The sequence below is a fragment of the Erpetoichthys calabaricus genome, chromosome 6 (genome assembly GCF_900747795.2).
Source record: "Erpetoichthys calabaricus chromosome 6, fErpCal1.3, whole genome shotgun sequence".
NCBI lineage: Eukaryota > Metazoa > Chordata > Cladistia > Polypteriformes > Polypteridae > Erpetoichthys > Erpetoichthys calabaricus.
In genome coordinates, this window is record NC_041399.2 from 40,098,210 (window position 1) to 40,121,225 (window position 23,016).

A 23,016-nucleotide genomic window follows, 5' to 3' on the forward strand; every position below is an offset into this window, starting at 1 on the left:
AGTATCTATCTATCTATCTGTAGTGTTTTGTAGCCTAAAACAGGTACTGCTACGATCTTCTGAATGTAACCTGCTTGTTATGTTCATCACTGTTTGTGTCTTTGGACTTATGCTCTTCAGCATTGTGTAAATTATGATGGTTGCTGTTTCAAAGTTTGTTGATCAAATCATACTTCTTATCAGCCATGGAATGAATGTTATCGTTTCTTTAGGTGCAAGTGTAGAAAGTTTTTTAATTACAGATAATAAAACGCATGGCCATTAAGACCTAACATGCATTTATGGAGGTACAGTGTAAAGAGCCACGCTATTATAATTTTGATCACAGTGGTCTTAGAATGTGATACAGTAGTTAATGAAACTAATCAAAAAGTATAAAAATGTATGTGCAGTATCACCCACATTATGAATCAATTTACGGTACTCAATTAATTTTATTAACTGTAGGTAGCTCAGTCACTTATATGCTTGTTTTACTTTTTAATTGTATTTTTATCTTTATATTTTATTATGAATTTTATTTTATATCTGCCACATCATTGAGCCAAGTACTGTATTGTTGCTGGATATTTCTGCCTAAGAGGGGTGAGCAACAAATAATTTTCATTACAGTATCAGGTAAAATGGAGTTAAATTGAAGTTGATGATTTTCCTAGATTTTTATAAACTATTTCCAAGAATGATATTTATTTAAACTTAACCCAGTACGTGTAAATTACAGCAAAGAAAGCTCTTGATGTTAATTCAAATAAATATTGCTTTAATTCATTACACACTGCAACTAATAATAAATGTCTAAATTGTCTAGTAAGCTAATCGTCTACTAGCAACCAACTGATGAACAAATCTGTTTCAAGGAGTCATAATTAACTGATCAATTCACATTGAGATTATCATATCAGGGCCCATATTTATCAAGCATCTCAGAATTACTCCTCAGAATTGCAGTAACAGTCTGACTAAGATAAGAATTTGTCCTAAATCAGAATAGGACTTGACAAGTATTTATAAAAGTGTCCTTCTCTTAATCACACATAGGAGTAAAAGTATGTATTTAAGAATGAATGATGTCACAACTTTATGGCAGCCCCAGCCGTAAAGTGGTACTCATGATGGCACTTTGTAGTTTTCTAATACTGACGCTATCACTTCAGCACAAAGGTAATAATCATTAAAAGAAGGAGGAAAACAAAATAAGTTAGGAAAACATAATAAGGTATTATGTTGCACATAATTATTGCCACTTCACAAAAACATGATAAATAATATTGTTGCAAGTAATGGAAACAAAATGGAAACACTGAGACGCACACATCAAATGAGAGTCAAGCCTGATTGTTGAGAAAAATGTTAGCCACTTTGCTAGTGGACAGTAAGCCAGGTTTGTTTGGGGAATAGTGGGGAGACAGAGTGGCTGTCTTTTATTAGGGGTCCCAGTCTAGCTTTCAGTTTAGTTGTTTAGTTTAGTTGCATAGTTGCTGCTTTGTTGCCTTTCTCACATTTTGAGAGAAGCCATGGACATTTAGATGGTGCTTGCTATCTGCTTAGCTGCTGGATACTTTCCAAGGAGCTCTGTCTGCGGCAAGAAATCTTTCTTTGCACTTTTCATTTATTGGCTATTATGAAAATAAATGCAATTTTTAAGAGAAAATTTAAACTAGATAGATAGATAGATAGATAGATAGATAGATAGATAGATAGATAGATAGATAGATAGATAGATAGATAGATAGATACTTTATTAATCCCAGGGGGAAATTTACATACTCCAGCAGCAAAAAATATTAAATTAAAGAGTAATAAAAAAATGCAGGTAAAAAAAAAAAAACAGACAATAACTTGAATAATGTTCAACGTTTACCCCCTCTGGTAGAATTGAAGAGTCGCATAGTTTGGGGGAGGAATGATCTTCTCAGTCTGTCAGTGGAGCAGGACAGTGACAGCAGTCTGTCGCTGAAACTGCTCCTCTGTCTGGAGATGACACTGTTTAATGGATGTAGTGGATTCTCCATAATTGATAGGAGCCTGCTGAGTGCCCGTTGCTCTGCTACGGATGTCAAACCGTCCAGCTCCATGCCAACAATAGAGCCTGCCTTCCTCACCAGTTTGTCCAGGCGTGAGGCATCCTTCTTCTTAATGCTGCCTCCCCAGCACACCACCGCGTAGAAGAGGGCACTCGCCACAACCATCTGATAGAACATCTGCAGCATCTTACTGCAGATGTTGAAGGATGCCAGTCTTCTAAGGAAGTACAGGCGGCTCTGTCCTTTCTTGCACAGAGAATCAGTATTGGCAGTCCAGTCCAATTTATCGTCCAGCTGCACTCCCAGGTATTTATAGGTCTGCACCCTCTGCACACAGTCACCTCTGATGATCACGGGGTCCATGAGGGGCCTGGGTCTCCTAAAATCCACCACCAGTTCCTTGGTTTTGCTGGTGTTCAGTTGTAGGTGGTTTAAGTCGCACCATTTAACAAAGTCCTTGATGAGGTTTCAATGTCTCTGTCAGATTATTGATTAATGGCATAATTGAGAAGATAAGATTGATCATTCCCTGTCTAGCTACAGTCCCTTAAGGGCACAAAGAACACTTTGTGAACTCCTCTATTCATTTTAAATTGGGATGAAGTAAAAAAGATAAAATTAAAGACAGTCCCAGTCAGCGACCACCCAACTCTTAGAGGACACTAGGGTTGAATATGTGATTCAAAAAGGACAATGAGACAGTTAAGATGTCATAGTTAACAGCTACAAAACTGGTTTTAACATTTCGTCACATCCCCAATTAAGAAATGAACCTAAGAGGTTAGTTGGTGCATTTCGTGTTAGGTGCACGTCACAGGTGATCTGATAACACAATAATATGTTGCCAAAGTTATACACCAATTGTTCTGCCCAGGGGCGAGAATGGCAGAAAGAATTTGTAGGACTAGGTGATGGAGTCGGAGATTGTAACTTGGAAACAGCATGTGAGATGTCAAATCCAAAAAGTCTAAAACTAAGCATCAAATTTGAATCGCTGAACAATTTTATTGTAGGTTGTTTGCTTTCGTTAAAAAGGAGATTGAACTTAAAATAAAGCAAGCGCATGTTAAAGCGTCTCTAGAATTGTTGCAATTAGAGAAGAGAGCAGCAGCTGCAGCGGCAAAAGCTGATGCTTTAGAAACTGTTATGGAGCAAGTAGATCGAAGCAGTTATAAAAAAAAATAGAGTTGCCAACAGAAGATCCAGTGCGGCGCACAAATGAATACATAGAAGAGCATGCCGTCTTTACAGATGCCCTTCCTATGCCTGTGCTTAGTGGTCCGTACTTTGATGATCCTTACAACAGCCATTCAGCACCTCAACATGAATCTACTGTTGACTTTATACATCAGAATAATAAAGAGGAGCATGAATTCACAGAGATAGATCCTGTTTTACAAGGTGCCAGCCTTTCTGAGGAATATTTTCTTCCTATGGAGAGTACAGCATGTTCTACTGGGGTCCCAGTCGCAAATGAAGACTTCGCACAACAAACCAGTATCAGTAATTTCTATGTGCCCAAGGTGCTGCAAAAGCCACATTTTACAGATCAAGCTCCTTTGAATGGTTACGACAACAGTGCGACACATGGGCTAGCAAATAAGAACAACACTCAACCCCAGGCTACTGCTCACAGCTACACAAGACCACATCAGGCGCATCCAGATGAGAATACAAATATGTCGGACTTTGTCAGGTTTCTTGCCCGACGCGAACTTATATCTACTGGCCTTATTCAGTTTAATGATCAACCTGAGAATTATAGAGCTTGGAGGGCATCCTTCCTGAATGCCATCAGATGCCTTTACCTTTCAGGTAGTGAGGAAATGGATTTGTTGGTGAAGTGGCTAGGCAGTGAGTTGGCAGTACTTGTCAAGCGGATAAGAGCTGTTTATATAAATCATCCACAACAAGGGCTCAGAATCGTATGGGACAGACTGCGTGAATGCTATGGTTCTCCAGAAGTTATTGAGAGTTCCTTATTCAATTTCGAATAAAGATAATCTCAGACTGAGAGAATTCAGAGACTTGCTCATGGAACTTCATGCTGCCAAAACTGATGGTGATCTGTCGGGTCTTTCTTATCTTGACACACCTCATGGAATCAACCCACTAGTACAGAAGTTACCATTCTATCTGCAAGAGAAGTGGCTCACCACTGGCTCTAGATATAAAGAAGATCATGGAGTGTCTTACCCACCATTCAGTTTTTTTGTGAATTTGTAAGTCAACAAGCGAGGATGCGGAATGATCCAAGCTTCATTGTTTCAGCAACTCATGAAGAGCTGTGGGGACAGATTAGACAGACACAAAAGCACAATTCTCAGAAAGTTGTTGCTGTTCATAAAACAGAGGTCTCTTCTCAAAGCACACCTGCTGAACTTTCAACAAAGACTAAAGCAGATCCAACAAAACAGTGCCCACTCCATAACAAACCTCACCCCCTTCCTAAGTGCCATGGATTTAGGGAGAAGCCCCTTGAAGAAAGGAAGGCTTTCTTAAAGCAACATGGGATTTGTTACAAATGCTGCAAGTCTGCAGTTCATGTGGCTAAGAACTATAATGATGCCACCAAGTGCACAGAGTGTGAAAGTGAGCGTCATATCTCAGCACTGCATCCAGGACCAGCTCCATAGTTGTCCATGTCACAAACTCCCACACCACAGTATGGCGTGGAGATAAATGATAGTCCTAGTGAAGCCTACATTACTTCTGCTTGTACTAGGGTCTGTAGAGAGAATCAACCAAGACGCTCATGTTCCAAGATCTGCCTTGTGAAAGTGAGTCCGGAGGGTCGCTCACAGGAAGCTGTTTTCCTCTATGCAGTATTGGATGATCAGAGCAACAGGTCCCTTGTAAGGTCAGAGTTCTTTGATCTCTTCGGCATATCGGGATCCATTTCTTCATACACCTTGAAGACATGCACTGGAACTGTTGAATCACAAGGTAGGCAGGCACACGGCTTCCAAATTGAGTCAATTGATGTAAGTATTACTCTTTCGCTACCAACAATGATCGACTGCAATGACATTCCAAATAATCGATCTGAAATTCCAACCCCAGAAGTAGCGCTAAACCACCCACACTTGAGACACCTGGAGAAGTGGATACCAGAGCTCCACCTACAAGCCCCTATTATGCTTCTATTAGGTAGAGATGTCATCAGGCTCCATAAAGTACGTAAGCAAATAAATAGACCACATAACGCTCCATATGCACAGAAGTTGGATCATGGTTGATGTCTGTATTGGAGATGTTCACAAACTGGACACAGTAAGGGCCTACTGCACTGACATCTTAGAGAATGGCCGACCTTCATTCTTAAGGCCCTGCCCCAACCACTGCATTATTAAAGAGAGATACTGTGACTGTAAGCTTCCACTGCACATCCTCCATCGTAAGGTCTGCTCTGCTGAAGAAGTACAGATGATTTTAGATCAAGTCTTATTCCAAAGAACAAGGGACGATGACAAGGTGGCTTATTCTATTGAAGATACACAGTTTTTAAAGATTATGAATCAGAGTGTCTTTTAGAATGAAGAAAATAGCTGGGTAGCTCCATTGCCATTCAAGGTTCCACGGCCACGTCTTCCTGATAACAGGTCTATGGCAGTACAGCGTTTAAAGTCACTATAACGCTCCTTTAGAAAGAGTCCTGAAATGAAAACTCATTTTGTTGCCTTCATGGAGAAGATGTTTCAAAATGATCACGTAGAGGTGGCCCCTCAGATAAAACCTGGAGAGCAATGCTGGTACCTACCTTGTTTCGGTGTTTACCATCCCAAGAAGCCTTCTCAGCTCTGAGTAGTTTTTGACTCAAGTGCCCAATTCAAAGGTCTATCATTAAACCAGGTCATTCTAACTGGTCCAGATCTCAACAACAATCTCATTGGAGTTCTCCTTCGTTTCGAAGGGATCTCATTGCCTTTACTGTGCACATACAGCAAATGTTCCATTGCTTTATGGTTCACCCAGAGCATCGCAACTTTTTGAGATTCCTTTGGTTCAGAGATAATGATCCTGAGAATGATGTACTTGATTTTCGCATGAAAGTGCATGTATTTGGAAATAGCCCATCCCCAGCTGTCGCTATTTACTGCCTCAGACGAGCAGCACAGAAAGGTCAACTTGAGTTTGGTGAAGATGCCAGAAAGTTTGTAGAGCAAGATTTCTATATGGATGATGGACTGAAGTCCTTGCCTACTGCAGCAGCAGCAATTGACCTGCTCAAATGAACTCAGGAAATGTTAGCTTGCTCTAATCTCAGGCTTCACAAGTTGTTGTCCAACAGTAGAGAAGTTATGAAAGCTTTTCCACCTGAGGACCATGCCAGCACCCTAAAGGACCTAGATTTGTCAATAGGAACCATACCTATACAACATAGCCTTGGACTACTTTGGAACTTGAATTCAGATTGCTTCATCTTTCAAGTTCATAAAGAAAGAAAACCGTTCACACGATGAGGAAATCCGGGGAATATGGACAGTTTGTGAGGTAGGCGCAAGAGAGAGAGAATCCCTGGCCCCATCAGATTCAAATTTGCCTTTTACGTTTACACGCAGACAATTTCCTGTTATTAATTGTCATTGCAAAGGCCAATCTAAGGCACAGGGACACACTTTCAAAATGATATGCCTGTATATGCCAAACCCAGTTTTCAGTCACGGACAATTGTATGTTGCTCTCTCCAGAGTTCCATCTTTTCATTCAATTACAGTCGTATCCTCAAACCCACCCCATTTGGACAACTGTGTCTTTCAGGAAGTGTTCACCCATCAATACATAATTATGCGGCGTATGCTACGCCGCGGGTTGGCTAGTTATTATTATTATACATTTTTACTGGCTTTATGTGCTAACCAGCATGCAATAAGTCACCACACTCCAGTGCCATGACCTGTGAGTATAACATCCTCCCCTCAAGACATCTGTTGTCCTTATGAAAGATGGCTGGAAACACTTGCATAAATGGCATTCAGGGACATGTATGAACAGTACACGAGGAATACATACTCATGAGCCATATTGGCAATGAAACTGCAACTACTGTGATGATGTCACCGCAACCTAACAACTTAAACAAGATAACAGAGAGCTAGCTGCAAGAAAGCATCATCTAGAAAGAAAAGCAGACATTACCTCGCCATTGAGTCAACACAGAGCTCCATCACTACACTACAAGTTATTTAGCATGCATGCATGTGTTAGGCCACAGACCTAAAGGGCTTGGTGGAACATTCTGAGTAGTTTTTCAGTAGCTAGAACTTGAACAAACATAAATGGGTTCATAAGGAGAAATCAAAATTAAATCCACCAATTGTCCATGCATGTTATAAACCTGCTGTCTCTGTGACTGGGTGACATGGAGCTGCAGCCCTCCCTATGAGTCGGCATCATTCGCAAAAGATAAACCAACCTTGAAAGGGGTGACAATTTATTCACAAAACAAAGAAACACTGTCACACCTGACATATTCAGAGTCACCTGTCCATTAAACACATTTTTCTTTTGACTGTGGGAAGAATTCAGTGTAACTGGAGGTGACACATTCAGATGTGGCAAGGACATGCACATTCCACACAAACAGTGACATATCTGGGAATGGATTCCTGGTTCTCGGGATGTGTAATCACTCCTAACTACTGTTCCAGCTATCAATAAGTCAAATTGTGCTTATTTTAAATGACACATTTCCTGATTGTCTTCATTATTTGTATTAGCACCAGAGGCAGTGTTGGTTTCTGGCTTAGGAAATAATGGACATACGATGTGGATATGCGACACCACCGAACCCCCAATCCCCTATTCAGCAGGGTGCTCGTCCAGTGTACAGTAATAAAAGATTACAATACAATGTGCATATTTCCTTGCTGGTGTGCCCTTGGGCAAAAACTGCAAAACACAGATACGTTTTCATTTTATGGCTGTGATGATAAAATGAGAAAGAATCAGTTGTTATGCTCTTTCTGTTCTTTCTACACTGCACTCATCAGGGCCAGAGGATTGTCTCAAATTATGAAACACTAAATCAAATTGCTGTGCCGTGGAAGCAAAAAACTTTTCATCATGAAAAGGACAAAGCCTCCAGGTGCACAGTTTGTAAAGAAAAAAAACGAAGTGTGCTAAAAATAAAAGTATTCTGTTGTGTTGTCTATCATGAACATTTACTGTTATGTTTTTAGAATAGTACCTCGCCATTGAGTCAACACAGAGCTCCATCGCTACACTACAGGTTAGTTAGCATGCATGCATGTGTTAGGCCCACAATAAATTTATATGTTCAGTTGAACTTTCTCTTAGTCCTCAGGACAACATAGACTATCAAATGTTTTTGTCTGTTTTTATTTCACCTTGATTGTGAAAGCATACAGCACTTCTGAATTTTAACCTGCCTGTTGCTGATTTTCTGTGCCACTATGTCAAATCTGGATATTTGTAATATTACATGGAACCCCTCTGTTTTCAGCCTGATAGCCTCCTTTACCACTGATGCCTACCAAACTATCCTAGTATTGCCACCATGACCCTCAATTTGTTGTTCAAATCTGCTTGCAGTTGATTCCACTGCTGAGGTCTGAAACAATGTCCATTCAGCCAGAGCTGAAAAAACAATTGAAAGGCCTTAGCAGCACATTAAGCCAAGGAGGACGTTTTGACTTAAATGAAAGACACCTTGCACAGGAGTTGAAGAAATTGCCTAATTTGCCATCAAAGCACATGACTGTGTTTTGCGACACCCCATGTAGTGGGAATTAGGAACACCAGCCTACACTCTAGGTGTCTAGTATGTGGGACCGAGCGTGACCAGGATGATAGTGTAAGACAGGGAGACACGGACACAAAAAGGGTTGGGTTTTTGAAAAATAAAGTGAGGTTTTATTTACAGGTGCACTTAACAAAAATAATGTCCTGCGGAATTTATATATTAATACACAGTCCAATACCGCAAAAGACACACAAAAACAGTAAGTACATGAAGCTCAAAAATAATGACTATAAACAAAAAAAACAGTGCACCAATAACCATAACCCAAATAAATACCTCCACCAAAATTACTCCAGAGATACTTATAAAAGAACAAATATTTACAAAAAAAAAAAGGCACAAGCCGTAATGCTTGGTAAATTCAAAAACTATTCTACTGAGTACCTTTCTCAAAGAAGATCTAGTCAGAAAGGAACCAACCTCTAGGCCAGGGGTGGGCAAATTCATTCCTGGAGGGCCGCAGTGGCTGCAGGTTTTTGTTCCAACCCAATTGCTTAATAAGAAGCACTTATTGCTCTAGAAACACTTCTGCCTCATTTTAGTTATCTCCCTCGTTAAGATTATGAACCCTTATTGCTTATTTAAGTCTTAAACAGCTGTGTTCTTAGTTTTTAATTGCTCCTTATTAGCAATAAGATGCAAATGACAAAGGAAACCAGCAGTTATCCATTTTGCTTGTTACCCTTTACACCTGTGTGTATTTATCGTGCACTATTTGGTTTAATTAAATACTTGGAAGGAAAGAGAAGAGAAAAAAGTGAAGGACTGAGAATTACCCATCCATTTTACACTTCAAAGTATTTGGATGATATCCTTGGACTGGAAAAAAAAAATCTAGAATATGAGAATGACTTGACATAGCAGAGTTAAAGCACTAACAAGCCATGAAATGTAATAATTGGCAAGGAATGTTTTCTAATTAAGCAACTGGGTTGAAACAAAAACCCGCAGCCACTGCGGCCCTCCAGGAATGAATTTGCCCACCCCTGCTCTAGGGGCCATGAGTCCCTTTTATATTCGGCGCCCTTGTGCCGACCAATTAAGCTGTCCTACGTCATCTCTCTACAACCACACGATGATGAGAACGCGTCTACGAGAAGTGGCGTCTCCTGCCCTGCAAAAATACTATAATAGTTCAAGCAGCTGGCATGCGCGCGCATAGCTGTGCCAGCTTTTGAGACGCAAACTGCTCTTCTGCCTTAAGTTAACGAAAGCATTTAAATTTTCACGTCCTTCCCCTGAGCTACTGCCCAGACAACTACAGACATGGGATCCCTTTTTTAAACCGCAGTAAACTAATGTTACGACGCTTCACACCTTTTTTACTCCTTTAGTGTTATGGGTTCGCGGGAGGCACACGCAGGACTGGAGGACTGACAATGCCATCCCAGCCGGTTAATGGCAAGGCTGTCTCTCCATTCTACACGAGACCTACCGCGACACTCTCCAAAAGGTGCTAATAAGGTCAGTGAAGATGTCTATCTGCATTCTATAAAAAAGGAAAAAGGCAAGCTTCCTTTCTTTATACTTTAACTTTTTATTACAAACAAATGCCTCTCAACACTGCAGCGGACACTTGACAAATTTTATTTAATTACAGTTAATGCCAGTAAGGCACATTACCACATGCTTGAGCTGCTCACATTCGTTCATTAAAAGCTGCTCACAGAGTTCTACCCAAATCTTTGGATTGCCCTCAGGATTTCTGCCACTCTTCCAGCTGAAAGCAGAGAGAAGCTTTTCTAAACCTAAGCTCAATAGGATGTACTAGAGGTCCACTATGACACAGGATCACCTCAGTGGTCTTCTCATCATTAGCATCAACTATGAGGTTGCTGAGCAGATCTCCAGTAGTGATGTTATTGATGACTTTGGAGCAAGGTAATCTAGGAGGGTCTTGTTTTAGACTTGGACGTGCAATAGAGTTCTGATGTGCAATGACAGGTTTCATTCTTGATTTAAACAGTGAAAGTCCAGTGTGCGTAATATAAGCTTTAATTTACATCTGTAAATAGTTATATACAATGTAAAAGTAGTAGAATCATTCTTGTTTAGCATCACTTTCTATCATTTATTGCAATTATTTAATTGTAGAACCATTTATTATTATTGCGGTGGGTTGGCACCCTGCCCGGGATTGGTTCCTGCCTTGTGCCCTGTGTTGGCTGGGATTGGCTCCAGCAGACCCCCGTGACCCTGTGTTCGTATTCAGCGGGTTGGAAAATGGATGGATGGATGGATTTATTATTATAATTGTTAGACATACTTTTTGTGTTTCAAGTTTTGTATTTGTGTTTTGTCATTTTTTAAGTATTTCAATAAATGTGGTGCATACTGTACCACATTCAAGTTTAAAGCATGTTGTGGCAGAATGTCTCCTAGGTCACCAAATGTGCCAAGGACTACCACTGACTTGAACAACACGGAGAGGTAAAGCGAATCCCTCGGTCACAAAGGATTTTAACCAGCCACCTGCTTATTACCAAAAGTATCAATTAACTGAACAAACATAACTGAAAAAAATGCTAGAGTAAATTAACACTCATAGTAAAGCTATTCATGTAGACAAACTGGACTGGAATGACACTATGCGAACCTTTGACAGAGAATCCCACTCTAAAATCTGCAGTGTGCAGCAAACGCACGGTTCACATTCTGTTTACATCTGAAGGCCTCTACAGCATGCATGTATTTGCTTTGCCATTTCTTTTCCCTGTGCATTTGAAACTGACAGCTGTGTGGCTAAGCCTTTCCCAGCACAGCTGCTGCTAGTTCACAGATCCAAGTTTGACTCCGTTGCCAAATGTATCATTCTTGTTTCTTATGTCGTTAAAATCCCAATAATCCCACTTTAACTGTGCTAAATAAAACCAGATACTAAAGTGTAAGCCTGTTACTATTATAAGCCAAGAAACATAACTTTCCAATGAATTAGATTTTTCTGAGCAACGATAATTCTCTGTAGGCACTTGCATAAATAATTAGCAGAGTATTACTTTTATCATTCCATGATTAGCTAATTGCTGAGTCCGATAAAAAAATAAATATTCATATTTAAACCCCAACTGTATGTAAATAAACATGTTAATTAAATTGCAGACTTGCCATATCCAAAATACACCAAAAGAGCATAGACTTTCAAAAAAAGAAACAATTACCAAATCCTTACCTTCGTTTGAGCATCCCATTGATAACTGATGAATACCTTGGGTACAGTTTCTTCATTTTCTGTGGACCACTGAGTGCAATCTGTCGGTAAAAAATTTAGCCATTATTCAGTAGTTGATTTTTTTTTATGGACAAAAACATTATATAAAGAATTTCAGGGAAAAATCACAGTCACCATTACAAAAGACATTTACACTTAAAGCTTAATGTTTAAGTTGAGAGTACATCCTAGACTGTTAGTAGAAAGCTAAAAACCTAAAACACCCAATGCTAAATAACAATGTACCAACATGTGTTCTGTGTGTACCAAGGATTGGCATTCATATGATGGACCCAGAACTGGCAGACAGGGGTGGAGGTTTACTTTCTTTAAAAAGGGTGAAAACAATTAAAACAGATATGTTTCTATTACCAAGACGTCACACTCATCATGTTCCCTGGAAAATTATATGCAGGGGTACTGGATTGGAGATCCTGTTCAATTGTTGAACCTCACATCCAGGAGTTGTAATGTGGGTTACATCTTAGAAGAATTCTTTTGGGCACATACACGAGAGATCTTGAGAGTTTGAGAATTCTGTTTACATGTGTTTTGTAGGGATGGAAAAAGATTATGACCATGTACTCTATGATATCCCCTGGTAGGAACTTCAAGAGTATGGGTTTCATTGCTGCTGCTGTGTGTCATTTGTTCCTTGTCTTTCAAAAACAAGAACAATGTTCTCTAAGTCTGTCCAATGTAGTGTTGGTGTTAGACTACTTTCCTTTTAAGGGTTTTCATAGTGGTTTCGGGCATCCAATTTGGAAATCTAAGGTGAAATTGCAGGTGAAAAAGTTTGGCTTCTTGGACTTCTCAGATCTTGATGTGTAGTGCACACCTATGGAAAGACTACTGGTTCTCTGGATCGTGATGATCTAGTTATGTCGTAGATAGAGTGCACACAGATGACTGCCATGGGGATCCCAAGTATGTCCCACTGGACAAATATGGAAATGCAGGACATCCTGGAGGGATTATACAGTATCTCTCGATTGGTCTGGAAGTATCCAAGTATTCCCTAGGATGAGTTGGAGGAAGCTGCTAGAGAAAGGAAGATTTAGTCAGGCCAGTTTAGCATCGTGCTACCATAATGACACTCATCAAGAAAATCTGAATGAAACTGATAATAATGATGACAAATTATACAACAAAACTGATTTCTTTTTAAAATCCCATATCATAATTACAGTAAATAAATAAACAATATAGAAATGTAAAATATTCTACTTTCATAATTTGCTTCTGTATCATGTACACCTAATATAGCTAAAGAGAAAAATCAAATAAAAAATTGAGGTTTCATGCACTTCTATTCAAGGAAAAAAAAATCCACTGGGCTGATAAAGTAAGGATTAGTAGAATGTATGGAGCAAAGTCTAACTCCAAGGGTAACCTCTCCACATCCAACTAGGATAATCATAAATATTATGTCGGAAGTAGTACTAATTCATATGCTTTTTTAAAGAATAACACAAGAAAAAAGGAAACAATTGAGTTACAACAAAGTATTAATCATGTAGAATGCAAGCAGTAAATTAAAAAGTACAATTCTATTATTCAAAGGTTATGTGCTCTCTATGCAAGATATTCAAAAATAATTAGAAATAGAGAAGAATTCCTTTTGCATAAATCCAGTCGGAATTATGATCAACTGATCTGGCCTTATCTCAAAAGCAATCTGAATAGCTAGCATCAATTAATGTGTTTTAAGAACCAAGGGTACAATAAAGACACAACCTCAGGAAATTAATATTTTTTTATTAACAGATTCAATGACACATACATCAGTTTTAACTTATTTAGAATAACTGCAACTGCCTTCTAATAAAGATCTTCTTTTTTTGTACACTCATGCTGTGCTGCAATGTAATGCTTGATTCCATGAAAGAGGGATGTTCAGGAGCAGATCAAGGATAATAAAATGGATTAAGGCAAAGCTAAATATGCCTAAGGAAATGGAGCCCCTGTTACCTTTTGTTTTTAAATAAAAACATTATTAGATTTGATGGCATTTATAATTATGAAATATTTATTTTAAGCAGTGTTATATACAGTACTAGCCAAAGTATCCATCATTGCTGGAATAAATAATTGTGGAAAAGCTTTTTGCATTCTTCTGCCACACCATTTTGTTCTTTCTAAGGGCATCGATATTTTGGAACTTTAGTTTTGGCAGTTGGTTTGTGTCTGTTAGGGATAACATCATAGATGGCATAACATGACAGGTCAAAGGTCATAAATACCAGCCCCATGGACTTCCTGGTTTGTCCAAGTCCATGGATATTTAAAAAAAAATCTTAGTGTTAGTTAGCTTCAAGTTCAAGTAGACGTTAGCATTAGGTTCCTTTGGCTTTGGTCTCAGCTATATGTCTTGGTTTTCATATTAGGCTGCCTACTCAATACTACATTTTGATTGAAAAATGGCATTTTTAAATGACAATGATCCACATCCTCACTAGAATTTTCACATCATTTACAAAAACATCTCAGTCTCTACTAAAATGACCAAAAAATGCATATGACATACTGTAGATGTAGATGCACTGCAGATGTTTGGCTACACTGGGCATACACACATTGGCGGAAAAATCCTTGAAGGGACGGTAAAGCTGCTGGCCAAGGGATTTAGTGATTGGTAAATTATCTGGATTTTGCGCATTAATGCAGCATTCAAACTGTACACTTAGATGCATACAGGCAAGCAATATAACGAGAACTATGCCAGGGAAAGCACCTCATCTGTGTCTGCTATGTTGGAATATGCTTTTCTTCCATGAAGGGTAACTAATCAGAGAATGATAAATTGTAATGAGCAGAATCCGGAATCCAATCTGGGAAGGGCCTTTGTAACAAACATAAATAAATCAGAGTATGATTGGAGTCTGGCGGTCAATTTTTACCCATGCCTCAAAAATGAATATAACATGTTTTTTGATGACTCTAGGTTGCTGATTGTAGATGCTGTGGTACCTGGATGGGGGTGGTACCCAGCCGAGACGCCCGAGAAGACCGGAGGAGGGCTTGTGCCTCCTCCAGACCTCGAGGGGGCGACCGCCCTGGGGACCACGGGTACAGAGCTGGGAAGCTCGACCCTGTAGGGGCCCATGGTCACTGCCAGGGGGCACCCCAATACCACAGTAGGACCCTGGACCTCAGCACTTCCGCCACACCCGGAAGTGCTGGGGGGAAGATAGCAGGGACACCCAGAGTGCTTCCGGGGATACAGCCGGCACTTCTGCCACACTGCGGCGTGTCGGTGGGAGATTGCCGGGGACACCTGGAGCACATCCGGGTGCTTATTTAAAGGGGCCGCCTCCCTTCAGAAGATGACTGGAGTCGGGGGAGAAGCAGGACAAGGTCTTTGGAGGAGACAAGGAGGTGGTCTGAAGAGTAAGAAAAGCCATTGTGAGTTGGCCAAGGACTTTGGGGTATTGGGGGCTTGTGAGCTGAATTGTAAATATGGAGAACCTGAATAAACGTGTGTGGGGTGATTACAACGTGTCTGCCTGTCTGTGTCCGGGTCATATTCCACAATGGGTGAATGTGAGCTGTGACATTATGATATCACATTCAAAGATCAATGGACAATGGAAGTTAAAAAAGCATTTGCATTTCACAAATGGAAGCAGCAGTATTGCATGGCGCTTTGAGTTTGTCTCCTGTTGCTGGTGTGTTGTTTGTATGTTATCCTCATGTTCACATGTACTGTAAACTCTCCCGATGCTTTAGTTTGATCCCACATCTCAAATGCGTACAGTAAATCAACTGAATTTGTTTTAATTGTTTTCTTAGCATGAGTCAGCATCCCAAACTCATTTTAACCATTTCTATCATAGCAAAGGTGGCATCTATTTTACAAAAGTATCAAAAAGTATCTTTTTTAATATATTAGGTTGGTGAGAAATTTCAATACACTATTGATAAATAATAATTGGTGGTAGAGATACAGTACATTAAATGAAAAGGTAAGCAAATCCTATGACAGAAATGTGTTTCCATAAAAAATTACAGTGATGGAATATGCCAATATCATTAAAGACAGGGACAGGTTTACCAGTCTGTTCCACTATTAGTATTACAGGGCATTTTCATCCTTCCTAGAAAGTAATAAAAATTCTCAGTTCTTGTTCAATCAGTTTTAGCTGTGCAGGCACTTTGATTAATTGTTCATTCAGTAACTACAAAGGCGCATGCATAGATCTGAATGTTCATTTGGAAGACTAGATGCTCATTTTTAAACTATCGCACTGGCATAACAGGGCAATTCTTTCAGTACCACTGTTTTTAGAGTAATATAATTTAAAATTATTTTTTCAAATGGCTGTTATCTTTCCAAAACAATATGTTCACAATATGAATTGAAAGTTAATTATATTATTGTCCGTTTTGCTTTCGCTAAATAAATGCACAAGCCAAGTTGTCTGGGTTATTGAATCAGCTTTATTTTTCTTAGTCATGAAGAATAATACTGCTAGTTGAATTTGCTAAATTATAGGGAGATGCTGTAAGTCAAAAATGAATGTATAAAAAAAAAGAAAGAGGTAAAATTGAAGCGTACATAATAAGCAAGTTATATGAGAATCTTAAATGGGCTAACTACATAAATATATTGCAAAATGAAATAACAAAAGGCGTATCAATTATTAACTAAACTATATGGCATACCATTTACCTAATGAAATAATAATTGTAGAGGAAAGACTGTTAGCATAAGATATTAAAATATGACACCTAAACAAAATGAACTGTAATTGCAGTCTTTATATGCAGCAAAGACATAAAAATGCATAACAGGCAATGAATATCAAGGTTATATTTCTCCATAAGGGAATTTGAACTTTTTATTTAAGGCTTATACAGTTCTTAAAGATAAAAATTAAAAGGTTTAACTTTTTATTTTTATCTTAAAATTGCTTTTTGTTTCCTAAAGTATAAGTTTGGTATTTACTTTAAGTTATTTCTTCACAATTAAGTGTAGGAGGAGAATTGCTATTGAAAGTGGATGTATTTGGTGAGTTTTAGGGCTTTTTCTTCACAATGAGAGACCCAGGTAAACATAAGCTGTATTATTGGGCTAGTTATTTTTGAAAATTTATAAAATATGCTTCCTTTATAATGTAATTTCATGTGGAAAATCAGTTATCTCCAATGACTGTGAAGAAATAAATTCAATTTGAGAAAATACCAAACTTATCCCTAAAAGCTTGGTAACAGGACAACTGTCTTTGCTTTTTATTATTGAGTTTAGCATAGTGTATTTTTAAATTTAAAAATATGTTTAATTTAATAACAGAGAAAAATTTGCAAAGTTCACAAGGTAGAGAATCAAACAGGGATCCTGGAGCTGTAAGGAAGCAGTTTTAATGAATGCATTCATCAACAGAATGGGAAAACTAAATAAATAAACATGAGCAATGCTTAATAAAGCAAATCAGCAAAATGGTTTTAAAATTCCAGTTGAGGAAGCTAAAAATGTAGGTGGACCTGCAGTTGATCCTTGTATGTGAAGGTGATTGTATATAAATGACTTATTGCTCCATAAATGTATTAAAATATGTTAATGGAGCAAAGAGAGATCCCATCTCTGACACTGTCATATCTACTGTTACCCATAATGCGATGTTTAGTTGTACAACTTTTATGTTACAAGGTCATAAGGATGACTCTAACAGGAATCTAAGAAGGTCTCACCCATTTAATGGTTTATGTGATTGGAGTGTTTAATGTGCACCAGTTAGAGTAGTTTACGTAAGTTCTAGTGTGCCAGAAGGCTTTTTATACAGAGATGATTGAGGATAGAATTGATGAAATCTGAAATGTCAAGATAAGGAAAGACTTTTTAGATCTTAAAATCTCATTTAAGAAACAACACCTAATATGATTAGTTCAGTCAGGTGTGCATTTATACAAATTCAGTTTATTCCATCTCAGTTTTTTTATAGAGCACAGCCATTCAGAAGGCCAATATGCTGAACATGTTTATAATCATAGCTTATTTGAAATCAAAACACATACATGATAAATTGATAGAAAACAAAGTGCCAAAAGCACAGTTCTGAATGCATAAAGCAAATACTGATGACTTTTATTATGGACATATGTGCATTTTATTGCAACCTAAAACAATGTGTTTATGTATTAGCATTACCTTTAAAATGTGCACTGTGATGTTCTAAATGGTAATTAAACACTTTAGGTCAGTGGCTGCATAATTAGACAGCAATTCTCTAATATGGATTTATGTGGGCATTACTGCTGCCAAAAAGGTGTATAAAGTATGTGGAGCAATAGTTGCCTTATTATGTCTTAAGTTGTAATTAGCCAGGAGTGTTAACAAATTAAAGTGATTAATTTAAAGCATGATGAAAAACACCTTGTTATATGAAGACCAGAATCTAAAAATACATTTTAAAAAAAGTTTGAATATACTGAAATAACCTAAAGTCTTAAAAATGTCAGTCCATCCACCTTTTGTGTGTGGAATATTTGTAATAATCTGCTGAAACAACCATATAAAGAACCTGTCCTGGTTGGCATCGTAAAAAGCAGAGTGATTAGCCACCTAGGAAAGATGGAATCTTGTTGGCGACCAAGAAAGGCACTGGATGATTATTCAAGAAAACAAAGAAGAAAAGGGAGAGTCAAAACAAAATGGCTAGATGATGTGACCAATGATCTCCAGAAGATTGTGTATGGAATTGGAGAAGAAATTAAACCAAACATGAAGTAAGATGTTTGAGGAGGCTAAGGGTTCTGATGGCCCATAAACTCAGAGAAGAATAGCATGATGTTTAAAACCAAGTTGTTATATCATCATAACTAAGGTTGTGGATTCAAATCCCATTACTGACACCGTGTGATCATGAGCAAGTCACTGGATCTGACTGTGCTCCAGTTGGAAATCCAAAAGAAGTGTAACCAATTGTATCATAAAAATGTAGTAAGTCGCCTTAGATAAAGGTATCAGCCAAATAAGTAAATGTAATGATATATAAAATTATTGTTCCTACCATATCAGGAAGTATATCAGTTTTCTCCTACACCCTTGAGGTGTGCATGTTAGGTTAATTGCAATTATAAATATGCACTTAATGAGTGCCTGGGTGCCCTGTACTGTATTTGCGTCTGTGATGTTTTGGCCAGGGTCCCTATCATTTAGTTGATATCTTTAACACTACAATTACCAGAGCCTACGAAAAAAATCATAGATCCGGCCCACCTTAAATCCGTTCGCACCTCTCCCTCAGCTTCTTTTGTCCTGTAAATGTGCCAATTAAGACAAGCAGCAAGCAGCCTGCTATTCCATCCCCCACCGCCGCAGAACGTGCACAAAGTTCTTCCAGCTCATGCCTTGATTGATTAAGTGGAAGTGAAGTGCTGGAGTTTTAGAGTGGACACAATAGACTGTTATTTGTAACACATGCATTTCATATGTTTTTCATATTTTAGTAGTAAATGACAAAATGTTGGCATAAACTGTATAATGTGTGAAGCCTGAAGTCTACTACTAAAATATGAAAAACGGTTCTGTTTAAACGATGTGTTCACACAGGTTATTGTAGACACGGAACACACATGAAATGCATGTGTTCCAAATAACGGTCTATTATTTCCACTCTAAAACTCCAGCACTTCACTCTAAGATAATCAATCAAGGCATGAGCTTGGAGAACTTTGTGCACGTTCTGCAGCGGTGGGGGATGGAATAGCAGGCTGCTTGCTGCTTGTCTTAATCGGCACATTTACAGGAAAAAAGATGCTGAGGGAGGGGTGCAAACGGATTTAAGTTGGGCCGGATCTACGTGTTTTTGCTTCCTCTCCAGGATAGAGTTCACACCTTTTACTACTTGGATAGGTTGTGGTAACAATGGTATTGCAATGGAGTAAGTTGATATGATACATTTGGACGAATGGAACAAATAAGTAAAACAAATAAATAGAAATACTATAATAAATAAATACAGTAATCCCTCCTCCATCGCGGGGGTTGCGTTCCAGAGCCACCCGCGAAATAAGAAAATCCGCGAAGTAGATACCATATGTTTATATGGTTATTTTTATATTGTCATGCTTGGGTCACAGATTTGCGCAGAAACACAGGAGGTTGTAGAGAGACAGGAACGTTATTCAAACACTGCAAACAAACATTTGTCTCTTTTTCAAAAGTTTAAACTGTGCTCCATGACAAGACAGAGATGACAGTTCCGTCTCACAATTAAAAGAATGCAAACATATCTTCCTTTTCAAAGGAGTGCGTGTCAGGATCACAGAATGTCACATAGATAGAGAAAACAATCTCTGGCAAACAAATCAATAGGGCTGTTTGGCTTAAGTATGCGAAGCACCGCGGCACAAAGCTGTTGAAGGCGGCAGCTCACACCCCCTCCGTCAGGAGCAGACAAAGAGAGAGAGAGAGAGATAGAGAGAGACAGAGTTTGTTTTTCAAGCAAAAATCAATACGTGCCCTTAGAGCTTTTAAGTATGCGAAGCACCGTGCAGCTGCACAAAAGATAGCAACGTGAAGATAATCTTTCAGCATTTTTAGACGAGCGTCCGTATAGTCTAGGTGTGCGAACAGACCCCCTGCTCAATCCCCCTACGTCAGGATCACAGAAAGTCTGCGCAAGAGAAAGAGAAAAGTAAGCTGGGTAGCTTCTCAGCCATCTGCCAATAGCGTCCCTTGTATGAAATCAACTGGGCAAACCAACTGAGGAAGCATGTACCAGAAATTAAAAGACCCATTGTCCGCAGAAACCCGTCCGCAGAAAGCCGCGAAGCAGCGAAAAATCCGCAATATATATTTAAATATGCTTACATATAAAATCCGCGATGGAGTGAAGCCGCGAAAGGCGAAGTGCGATATAGCGATGGATTACTGTACTATATATTTAAAACATATTATAGGAAAATTGCTAGCTAGGAACACAGTGAAAAAGCAAGGCTTTTTTAAAAACAGGTCTCTAATAGTTAAAAATTTAATCAAAGCACAAAATGGCATATCCTAATACAACTTAACATTTTCTGCCTATAAAAGCAATGGGATTTTTTTTTATCTAAATATGGTGTTAACATAACAACAGTTAAATACAGTACTATAGACAACTATGAATTTAATCAATCACATTGTGCCCTGGCAAGGCAAAGAAGATTTTACCTTCAATTTGATCCATTCTCAATGAGACTTTTGTCATAGTTATACATTCTATCTCCTTCTCGGCTATTTTTACATTTTAATTTCATTTATATGGAATGTTAAAGGTCTCAATCATGAATTAAAGAGAAAGAATGCATTCTCTCTCCTTACATGTCTAAATGCCAAGATAGCATTTTTACAGGAGACCCACTTATTAAGCAAAGCAATTAGACTGGCCAAATATTCCACTCCAGCAATACAAAGAAAACTAGAGGTGTGGGAATTTTAATACATAGAAAAATTTCATTTGTAGTATTAGATATCGTATCTGATACTGAAGAAAGATATGTGATCATTATGGGTAATTTATTTGCTTGTAAAGTGATTTTGATAAATATCTACCCAATGTGGATAACAGAGCTCAACCTCTTGACAACAAAAAAAACAGAACAACTCATTTTTAAATTGCGACTTCATTACTATGAATATGGAGAGAAAAGCTAAAAAGATCTTAGCCCAACAAATCTACAAGCAGAAAGTTTGCAATGCAATACCAGTAATTACCAACACAGACAAAGACAAAATCAGTGACCATAAAAATATAATGCACACTTTACTGTAAATCCTCATATTCTACTCAGTTTAAAGAACACATGACATAATCTATTGTGTTTTTTGATGCATTACAAATACCACAGCTACTGTAGATACTCTCAGTGCAGAGGAATTGGATAAACCTCTGACAATCTCAGAATTGCTAGACTTTATGAACTCACTTCACAATGAAGTTAGCTCCCTTTGTATTAGTAACATTTATGGAAGTCAAAGACAATTAAATTCTACCTCAAATGATTACCGTCTTTTCTAAGAAAAATAAGGACTTTTTATAATCATACAGACCAATCTGAATAATGATGTTAAGATACTCTAAAGTTCTAGATAGTCATAACTGGATTTATTACAGGCAGACACTTAGCTTCCAATCTTCAACACCTGTTTAATGTAATTTATTCACCCACAAAGTCTAATACCCTGAAGATCTTATTTGAATGGGACTACCTATTCACTAAATTTGGGTTTGGCCCAAATATATGTGCATGGATCAAACTGCTGTATACTAGTCAAGAAGCTTTAGTTTATATTAATAAAATTATTTCAGACTACTATTAATAAAATTATTATTATTAATAAAATTATTAATAAAATTATTTCAGACTACTTCAAACTAGAACATGGTCACCACTGCTCTTTGCAATTGCCATTGAGCCATTTGCAGTCCGCTTTCAAAATGCTTCTGAGATAAAAGGGATTATTAGAGAAGGGACTTGAACAGAAAATATCACCATATACAGATGATATGGGTCTATATATATGAAAGCCACAAAATATTGTGCCTGCAGTCCTACCAGCACTAACAGAATTTCAAAAGATACCTGGACACAGAATTAATTTTAATAAAAGTGTGCTTTTTCCAGTGAACTCTCTAGCACACAACATTAGATTGAACACCTTCTCTTTTATCATTGCAAATCAGTTTAAATACCTAGGGGTAAAAATCACAAGTAAACATAAAGCTCTTTTTCAACAAAGTTTTGCTGTCTGCATGGAAAAACCTCGACAAAATGTGCATAGGTGGTCTACCCTCCATCTCACTTAGCAGGCAGAATTAACAATGTTGAGATGAATATCCTTCCTAAGCTTTTCTGTTTCAAAACATCTCCATCTACATTAACATTTTGTATATTTCTTTTAAGAAATTAGATTAAAAGATCTGTGGTGGGCTGGTGCCCTGGTTTGTTTCCTGCCTTGCACCCTGTGTTGGCTGGGATTGGCTCCAGCAGACCCCCGTGACCCTGTAGTTAGGATATAGCGGGCTGGATAATGG

The 23,016-nt window shown here is 38.2% G+C and overlaps 1 protein-coding gene across 1 annotated transcript in view; it reads right to left on the reverse strand.

Annotated features, from left to right (window-relative positions):
* The window catches only part of LOC127528469 (uncharacterized), a 209,043-nt gene that overhangs the window by 13,034 nt on the left and 172,993 nt on the right, over positions 1–23,016 (reverse strand). Inside the window, exon 6 of the mRNA XM_051929355.1 lies at positions 11,960–12,039. Within this exon, the coding sequence (XP_051785315.1) occupies positions 11,960–12,039 (80 nt within the window). The remainder of the gene's footprint in view (positions 1–11,959; positions 12,040–23,016) is intronic.